Here is a 10,142-nt window from a genome sequence, read left to right as displayed (position 1 = left end):
CCAATCAAAGTTAGGAAATTCCCCTTTTGTTATTTTATTATTTTACTTTTGTTTATGCCTACAAAGCAAAACTTTGTACTTGAGTTCTCCCCTGAAGTGATTTTGGAATAGATGGGCCACCATTGTATTTAAGCAAGCAGTATTCTACCATAGTGAGCTGTATGCAGAATATATATAGGGAAACAATTATTTTCATTCATTATTATTGTAAAGCCACAGAACAGTAAAGAGGATATTAAGTGATGTGTGTAGTTCTTCATAGATCTAGCCACTTCATTTTGCTCTCAAAGTGCACCAGAAGTTCTCATCAGGGCGGGGGGGGTGCGCATGCCCCCTGACTTCCCTGGAGGGTCCGAGGTCAGCCACATTTGAATTGGGGGCTGAGCCCCAATAAAGGTCTGATCCTAAAACCGCCCCTGAGTAGATGACAAAGTTGGTGAAATTAAAGGAGGAGAGTTGGGGCTTAACAAGTGACATTGAGAGAAGGAGAGATAGGGGAGAGAGTGATTTAAGATTAGATGGAAGAATAGGGCTGTGTTTCACTGCAGGACTGTAATCTCCAATCAGCTGACTTTAACAGACAGCGGCTGGGGGAAAGTTCCTTGGTGCTGATGCAACTTGCCATTCAGAAGGAGCCACCGCAGCCAGCTGGGAGTCTGGGGATGAGAGGAGGATTAACGGGCACTCAGGGAGAGAGATGAAGGGAATCAGACAGAGGTTGGTCACACCCTCTCCACTCTCTCCTTCCTGCCTGTCTCAATGTGTGTTTTCTGGGGGGAGTGGGGGAGAACTGTGTGCTTCATTGCACTCTGTTGTGGTTGTGTGATCTGTATCCGCGTTTGTGATGCTGATTTGTATCTCATGTGAGGCATACCCAAATGAAAAGGTGTAATTTATTTTGAATATTAGTGAGCCAATTTATTTTCCAAGTGAACCTGAGTTGTTGTTTTCTGGGTGGCTCTGGGGTGTGGGTGTAGCGCCCACTTGTGTTGAAAAGTGAAATAACAAAATGTCCCTTTTACTTTGTGAGAAACTTGAAGGAGCAGAGGAGGATATGGAAGTGCAGGCCACGCCCACTGTTATTATTAATTTGTTTATTATAAACATATATTGTATTATTGATTAGGAAGCAGGTGGCATGTTAAAAAAAACAGCAACATACAAACAGTCAACAAGAGTGGGCCTACATGGCATTGGCAGAATATATATGAGAGATACTTTTTCATCTTATAACTGAACAGTCAGCGGTGAATGACAAACATCATGTCACATAATTTACATTATGTTAGTTCAATGTTCTTTTCTTCCTGAAGTGTCCTCACTGTCTGCTTTTAAAACCAGACTATCCCAGGTATTCTCCAGACTCTGGCTGTCCATCACCACTATCTTCCTCTGAGGTATCGGATCGATACTCCTCTTCCTCCTCCAGATGGCTCTTCATCATCTTCACCACTGATGAACAGATAAAGAAATTTAGAATAACTTAATTTTTGTAAATATGATGTTTACCAATCCTTTTATAGCTGTGTTAGCAGAAACATTTATTTCCTTAATTAATTATTATAGGCGATAAGGAGTGCTACGCAATTGTCACCCTTTCTCACCCTGTCTCAATACTGTGAGTTGTGCAGAAGCCAGTGTTTCTCCTAAGGCATTGTGGGAGATGCAAGAGTAGACCCCTGCATCAGAGATGTGGACACCCTGTATCTGCAGCCAAGTAGAGACGGTATAGCGCTGGGGACCCCCTCGAACCTGAGACAAAGGAAAGCATGACATCTGGACATAACCTCAGACACAGGTGATATAAATATATTATGACAAGAAAGGTAGGAGTGTAAATTGTCTAAATGTTAGACCTGTCGACCCTGGATTCAAGCTCACAATCAATTAAAACAAAAACATCTACAACATTGTGAGTGACATAGAGTAAATACTCTGGGAACTTTCAGATCATATTTCAATCAATTATTCTCTTCAAGGGACACTTCACCAAAAAACAATGCTGATTTATTTTGCACATGATCTCACACATGTAAAACTGTAATCACAAGACTGTACACCATGGGTGTCAAACATACGGCCCGGGGACCAGATCTGGCCCGCCAAAGGGTCCAATCCGGCCCACAGGATGACTTTGCGAAGTGTAAAAATTGCACTGAGAAGTCCTTCAATCAATGTGATGCACTTGTGAGGTGCTAAGAGGTACCAGGTTTCAGGAGCAAGTTAAATACTAAGTAGCCTGCCAGAGAGGACCTAGACTCTGATTTTACATTAGAAGAAATAACCTCCGCCATCAAGTCATTCCCATCAGGCAAAGCGGCTGGGCCGGATGGATTTGGTGACGAATTCTATAAGAAATTTTGCAACATCCTTGCCCCACTCAGAATGACATCTAGCTCTAAGAAGGACAACGTCCTGCCTGAAACGCTGTATGAAGCTAACATCTCCCTCATTCTAAAAAAGGTGAAGGAGGATGTAGACCCGGCCAGCTACAGACCCATAGCGCTTTGACAGAAAGTATGATACATAGTAGTATACAAAACTTTGACAGAAAGGTAATCACTAAAACGCTGGCTACCCGGCTAAATAAACATTTGTCATCCATCATCCATGCTGACCAGACAGGGTTCATCCCAAACACGTTATCTTTCTCCAATGTCAGATGCCTCCTCAACACCATATACGCAGATCACAGTAAGACTAATGGTGCAGCAATTATATCACTCGGTGCACAGAAGGCGTTCGATCAGGTTGAGTGGCCCTATATGTTCGAATCACTGCACAGATTCGGGTTTGGCGATTCATTTATATCCTGGGTAAAGCTTATACTAGTCCCACATGTTCAGTTATAACCAATGGTGACAAGTCAACCAGGTTTCCGTTACTTTGCTCGGTTCAGCAGGGTTGCCCTCTCTCGCCGGCCCTCTTCGCCATTGCACTCGAGCCTAGGGGTGTCACGATACACTCAGTTCACGATACGATACGTATCACGATACTGGGTTCACGATAACGATACGATACGATACGATTTTAACAATATTTTTTTAAACTTGAATAATGACAATATATGACTGGAAAAGTAGTATTTTATTTGAAATGCACAAATACAAAACATGCTGTTGTGGGAAATTGTTATTACAATAACAACTAGAAAAAACATGAGATTGGAGATAAGGCTTATCTTGAAATAGAATGAGTTACACCGTCACTTAGATTTACTTTGAACTAAAAGGTTTCTCAGCAGTATAAATTCTCATTATGCATCTTCAGTTTTTCTTCAAACTCAAACAACAAGACTTTTCTTAGTCTATTTTTTATGCATCTTCAGTTTTTCCTGTCAAGTAAACAGTTTTGCCAGAAACTCAATTGAATGGTTTCTCTCCTGTATAACTTCTCATGTGTCTCTTCAGAGACTTGTTCAACTGAACTACTTTCCACACATTGAACTTCAACAAACAAAGACGTTTCTTTGTCTATTTTGGGGGGGGGGGGGGGGGGGGGGGGGATTTTTTTTTTTTTTTTTTTTTTCACGATATGAGATTTCATCTCAACGATACATATCGTGACGTTTTACTATCGCGAAATTTCGTGGGACGATATATTGTGACACCCCTACTCGAGCCCCTTGCCTTGAAAATACGTAGTCACCCAAGTCTTGCGGGCCTGGAGGTCACGGGTATCGAGACGCGTATCAGTTTGTATGCTGACGATGTAATATTATACCTGCATAATTCAGAAAAATCGATTCCTTTATGCCTCTCTCTGATGTTTTCACTCCCGGTTTCCTGGAAAGTCTCCCATTCAAACTGGCTAAGGACCGCCTTACCTATCTTGGCTTGGCCATACCCAGAAATCCTAAGTTAATATTCAAGTTGAATTTTGGAGGTTTTTTTTCAAGACTTAAGCAATGTATTGAAAATGGGAAAATCCTCCCTTTGTCCATTGGCCGTATAAACTCAATTAAGATGGTCTCACTTCTCAGGTTTCTTTATCTTTGTCAAAACATTCCCATCTTTCTCACATCAGCTTTCTTTAAAGAACTGGACTCAATAATTTTGCCCTACATCTGGAATTATAAGAACCATAGAATTGCGAAAATTCACTTGCAAAAACCCAAATCTGAAGGAGGGCTGGCCTTGCCAGTGTTCAGACACTATTACTGGGCTGCTAATGTTAGGGCTCTGATGTTTTGGCGACAAGGGACTCCTGGCAATATAACTCCTAGCGCCCCACTGTGGCTAAAAATGGAGGCCGGCTCTATTGCCAATTCCTCCCTGCCAGCCATGTTATTTTCTAAACCTGAGGAGCCTGAGACCTTTAAAAAATTAAGTTTTGTTATGAGAAACTCTATCAGAATTCTGAAACAGGTTAGGAGTGTTTTAAATATACCAGATGTTTCTGTTCACACACCAATTTGTTTTAATCACTATTTTTTACCCTCACGGTTAGACGGAATTTGCCGTACCTGGAGTGAGAAGGGCCTCATTTCCATCAGAGACTTATATTGATGTCCAATTTGCATCCTTTGATCTCCTGAAGAGGAAATTTTAGTTGCCCCAAACACATCTTTACAGATACATACAAATTATGTTTTGTTTTTTTTGTTTTTTAATACTTTTTATTTATAGAAGATGGTCCATTACAGTAGTCCTCACAGATAATGAGTAAAGGTGCAACAAAAACATATTATGATGATCATCATATCTACTGCATGTCCCCCCACCCACCCCTCGGTCCCAACACATTACAGTACCTTAAAAACAGAATTAAAGCAATCAAAACAAAAACCATATACATTAATGCGTGCATACCTACATACATACACATACATATACATACTCACATAGGTCCTCATTCTTATATGTATAGGACATTGTAGAATACATATCTACTTACAATTCTACAAGTGTTATTTGTCCTCATTCCTACATACATATACAGTCACACCCATATACACAGCTATCCATCCATACACACACATGCCACATCCATACATACACCCATTTCCACCCACTCACGGACCCACATTCATCCGCCCTGCACACAGAAACACACATACCTATATATATATATATATATATATAGTAAAGTAAGCACAAGGAAAGAAACAAAACAAAAACAAACAAAAAAACTAAAGTTAATGAAGAAAAAGAGAAAGCTAGTAAAGAAAGAGATAAAAGAAGAAAAAAAAGTGGTATATAGTTGGGTTTCACTCGGGGAGCATCTTAGAATATGCCTTTTTCTATATTTCTATATCCCCTCTTTTTATTATATTCCATCTTGTCTCGAACAATTCCGTTAGGTTTCTAATGTTATGATTAATCCTCTCCATTTTATAAATGTCGCTAATTGTATTCTTCCATTTCGTTATTTGTGGTAGCTCTGGTTTCAGCCAGTTTTTTGTTATTTGCTTGAGTGCTGCTACTTTTAAGATTCTATAGATGTATTTATCCCCTTGTTGTAGAAGCAATTGTGGTGGTCTACCCAGTAGGAGTTGCTCGGGCCCCAAATTAAGTTATGTTCAATCCAAGATTCATAACTTTGGGGTTCTCCCAGATGAACATGCTTTTTTTATGTTTTGTTGAGCCCTCCTCAATCCAAGCACCTCATCTCTAGGTTTGTCTGTCTGCGGCAGCAGGAACTTGGTGTCGACCTACCTGAATTTATATGGGACAGGATTCTGTCTATGGTTCAACTCTGCTCAATTAATAGCAGACACCAGCTGATCCAATTTAAAGTAATTCACCGTCTCCATTATTCCAAGCATATGTTATATAAGATTTATCCTTCTGTCTCACCACTATGTGATAGGTGTCGGGTGTCGGGAGGGCACACTGTCCAATGATTTCTGGTTTTGCCCTTCATTGTCTGGATTCTGGGCGAAAATATTTGACTGGTACTCTAAGGCCTATAAAATAACCCTTCAACCGGAGGCGGAACTCGCCATCTTCGGCTGCTCTGAATCCTTCCTATGGCTGTGCAGCAGTCTCTGACACAGGGGATGATCGTCGCCAAGAAACTCATACTGCAGGAATGGAAGTCTCTCTCTCCACCCTCCTTTCAGCTGTGGTTGGTGGACATGACCTCGGTTGTACGGATGGAGAGACTCACGTTCCTGAGGACTAACTCACCTGGGAGATTTTCGACTGTTTGGAACCCATTTCTGGCCTACCTTGATGAGGCTAGGGGTGACGGGTGACTTGCTCCCCGTGGACCCCTTGTGTGGGATCCTACTGTATGTAAAACTTCTCTGGCAAGCACATAAGCACTTTATGTGGCTGATAATAACATGTGATTATGTAGTGTATATGTTTTCCTTTTCCTGGCTGAGACTGTTAAATTTTGTTTGTTTTTGTTTTATAAAAAGCATTGAAAAATAAAATATTGAAAAGAAAAAATACTAAGTAGCCTATTATATTTTCTGTATTCATCACTAAATGGTAAACTATTTGCATTGCCCTTGACTAGAGAATTGCACAGTTGCCGCCAATTGTAATGCACAGTTAGACAGTAGATTTGCTCATTTGTTTGATGGTAGCTGAGATAACCCATAATATGTGATTTTCTTCCTTTTTGTCTGTTTTTTGGTGAAAGTATCCCTTTACTGAATCTCTAAATGACGTCTAATCAATAAAAGTCTTATCAAACCTGGACAGAGATGTGAGGGTCATCCCCTGGCAGGAAGTTGTCATTCCCTCTCTTCTTCCATTTCAGGTTTGGAAGAGGGAAAGCTGAGACCTCGCAGCCAAACACGATGTCATTTCCTGTGTAGTTGGACAGATCTCGGGGTGCTCTGAGAATGCGGGGTGCTGTGGTAGTGAGTGGAAAGGAGCACCTCAAGGATCAATTCTAGGGCCACTGCTGTTCTCTCTCTACTGAAAATTTAAGGTCCCTGTGAAATTAACTCCCATTACATTTACTTCCTGGAAAACAGTAATTTTCATAGTGACATCATGCTGCAGCTGCACTAAGCGTAAATATACAGTAAATTCCAACCAATAAAAGCACAGATTTTTTTTTTATATGCCCCTCCACACACCATGAAATCAAATGAAACTGCTTTTCTCTCCTTGACTCATCCATTGGTTTAAACTTTTGAATGATCCCTCACTACATTATGTCCAGCCCCAACAGGAAATACAACAAATCCACAAAGCAAAGATCTAATTTCAAGCAAATCACATTAATCATAAAGTAAGGATTCACTTTGGACTGGTAGGCTACACAGGCTTATAAGAAATGAGTGCAGTCACCAGAGTAGCAGGGTCCCCATCCAGCGAGCTTGAGGGTGGCCTTACTGCGGCTGGCGGCCTCTCTCAGCTGACACAGGTTGGGGTAGTTCCACCCATCGGATCCACACACGGGACCCTTATCCTGGCACATGCACGTCGGCTCTGGGTCAGGTCTCCCACCCCTCCTCTGCCCCCTCTTTGTGATTTTCCTCTGGCAGACCAGGCCTTCGCCGCAGCGGCCGTAGAACTTCTGAGACCCGTCCGGGTCACACTGCTGCCCCTCCGCGTTGGCACACTGCTCACAGCACCCACAGTTGTCCTGCACCCGTCCCGCGGGACAGTCATCGGGTGCCGGGCGGCAGAGACTATGCTGGCACTTCCCGCAGCCCTCGCCCTCCTCCCACAGCCTCATCCAGCCGCGGTGTTGAGGTGGAAGCCCCACAGATGGGTGGACCCAAACATGCATGCATATGCAGACACAAAGCCACAGCTGAGCCATGGTGCTTGCCCAGAGAAATGAGTCTTCCGGAATAAAATGACAAGGTGAAGAAACACAGTAGAGCAGATGGGAAAAGAAAAAACAGGATCAAACTCTAAAATGGTTGCTAGAACTGAACCAAATGAGATGATATTCCTGGTTTGCTGCTGTTCTCTGAAAGCCAAATGGTCACGTGTTCCTCCTCTCCTCTGAGTTTTAAATGTTTCCTTCTGTCATCTGTTCCCCTCCGTCCTCCTCTGAATGGCTGGATTTATTTTTGTTAATAATAACATGCACCCATGCCGAGAGTTTGGGCCCCGAGATTTCCTCATCAGCTCCTTTCTATCAAAGACACAGCATGCCATTTGCAGTGAATGAGGGCAATGGGTGCAAACTGCATCTCCTGGGTATGACCCTTCTTTCTGTCCTCAGTCTCCTCACAGTTCTGCCGCCTTTCTTCATGTGCCAGTGGATCTGGGCAGGGCAGGAGAGGACTGGCAACGGGGCTTCAGAAATGGCACAGCATATACAAAAATCCAACTCAATGTGTACTTCATGGAAACATTAAGCAAGACAGCAGCTGTCCATATGACCGTAAAGATCTCATTATAACATACAATAACAAACGTACCATACATGGATCTGAAATAATAGGATGTACAAATATTGACTTTACTGAGTGGAATACAACTCTCACACTCTGTCTGAGGCTCTCTACCTAATGGAGTAGTGTGAAATACCTGGGTTTGGCAACTCGTATATAGTTATTTTCTTTCTTTTATTCTTTCTTTCTTTCTTTCTTTCTTTCTTTCTTTCTTTCTTTCTTTTTAGCTGTGACTCTATATTTAGTTTAGTTTACCTTCTTCTTCTTCTTCTTCTTCTTCTTCTTCTTCTTCTTCTTCTTCTTCTTCTTCTTCTTCTTCTTCTTCTTCTTCTTCTTCTTCTTCTTCTTCTTCTTCTTCTTCTTCTTCTTCTTCTTCTTCTTCTTCTTCTTCTTCTTCTTCTTCTTCTTCTTCTTCTTCTTCTTCTTCTTCTTCTTCTTCTTCTACCACTAGTCTGGGCACCTTCCACCCCGCTTTTTGTCATGGGGGCGTAAACCCCGGACCCAGAATTAACACCGGATGGCAATGCGCCTAACAACGTCTTTGTTGCCGTTAGCTTGACGCGGTGATGTTACCTAAACTAGAGTCTGATCAAAACAAAGCTAGCGTTACATAAAACAAAACGTTTATGCAATATGGCATCTCCGCCACCACCGCCTGACACACCGGTCAAAACGGTGAAAAAGGATTCTGATACTTGGGTCAAATTGTCAAGTTAACGTGAAAGTTGACGAGCTAGAAACGCTGCCATCCGGTCTAGGGCGGGCTCTAGGCGGGAACCAGTAGGGTGACAAAATCAATTGTGGGCGGGAGCCAGGCTCTTTCTCGCCGAGAAGAGCCTGGTGACGCGAGGTTAACTACCACTACCACTACTACTACTACTACTACTACTACTGGACCCATGGGAGTTAGACCCCCCTGCGAGTTATGCTGCATTTGTTTATGGTAGGAGCTGGCAAATGGCAAACGCATCATCTCCAACCTAGGTGCGTTCGAGTTTCAGGCTTCAAGTTGCAAAACCATGGATGCTAATAGCCATTAACTGTCTAAGCTAACTGCTAATAACAACATTAACGTTTCGTTGTATTGGTTTAACCAACTAATGTATTGGTATGCTGATTGGTCTGAAATCTTACTATTGTTGAAAAGAAAAGAAAAATGTGTCAAAACTGTGTTTTAAATTCTTATAATCGTGGGCGCCATGTTGAAATGATGTTGATATTTTCATCCCATTGTGAGTACAATGTGTGCAAGTGAATTCAACTTCTATGAAATTGAATTGAATTGAATTGAATTGAATTAGCCTTTATTGTCTCCCTTGGGAGAAATTCTTTTTGGGCATCAAGAGACACAGCGTTAGACATATACATATTGACATATAGACAGTGCAATCAGACGACAATTAACATTACATTCCTACAGTGTACATATACATCAAGCGTACCCAGTGGTAAAGTATTGCACCAGCCCTCTACAAAAAAAGAGAAAAATGTTGAAATGAAAATTTATTAAGTATTGCACCGCTTCCCTAAGAATAGAACATGATGAGCTGTACTAGTTGGTCTGCGTTATCTCTTACTATTGAGTGCTTTAATGGACAGTGGGACAAAGGAAAATGTATACCTGTTCAATTTACAGTTTGGTAACCTGTACCTTCTGCCTGACGGCAGCATCTCATACTCTTTATGGAGGATGTGATTGGGGTCGCAGGTAATTTTGAGGCCCTGCTTCCTCGCCATCTCCTCAAAGATCTCTTGGAGAGGAGATGGGGGCTGCATACCGATAATTTTACCAGCCCTCTTAATTAGGTTTTGGAGTTGTGATTTAAGT

The 10,142-nt window shown here is 41.9% G+C and overlaps 1 protein-coding gene across 1 annotated transcript; it reads right to left on the bottom strand.

Moving 5' to 3' along the window:
• Nucleotides 1–1,214: 1,214 nt before the first annotated feature.
• On the bottom strand, nucleotides 1,215–7,731 carry LOC310773088 (kazal-type serine protease inhibitor domain-containing protein 1-like; the record flags this gene model as incomplete). The annotated part of the gene is made up of 4 exons (XM_083633007.1): nucleotides 1,215–1,452; nucleotides 1,605–1,776; nucleotides 6,649–6,809; nucleotides 7,254–7,731. The coding sequence occupies 4 exons, from the start codon at nucleotides 7,729–7,731 to the stop codon at nucleotides 1,343–1,345; spliced, it is 921 nt and encodes a 306-aa protein (XP_083489133.1). The 3' UTR covers nucleotides 1,215–1,342.
• Nucleotides 7,732–10,142: the final 2,411 nt, after the last annotated feature.

This window comes from Poromitra crassiceps (assembly GCF_964638095.1).
Source record: "Poromitra crassiceps genome assembly, chromosome: 3".
NCBI classification, from domain to species: Eukaryota; Metazoa; Chordata; class Actinopteri; order Beryciformes; family Melamphaidae; genus Poromitra; species Poromitra crassiceps.
The sequence above is the reverse complement of the archived record's forward strand: the minus strand, read 5'-3'. Positions and strand labels throughout refer to the sequence as shown.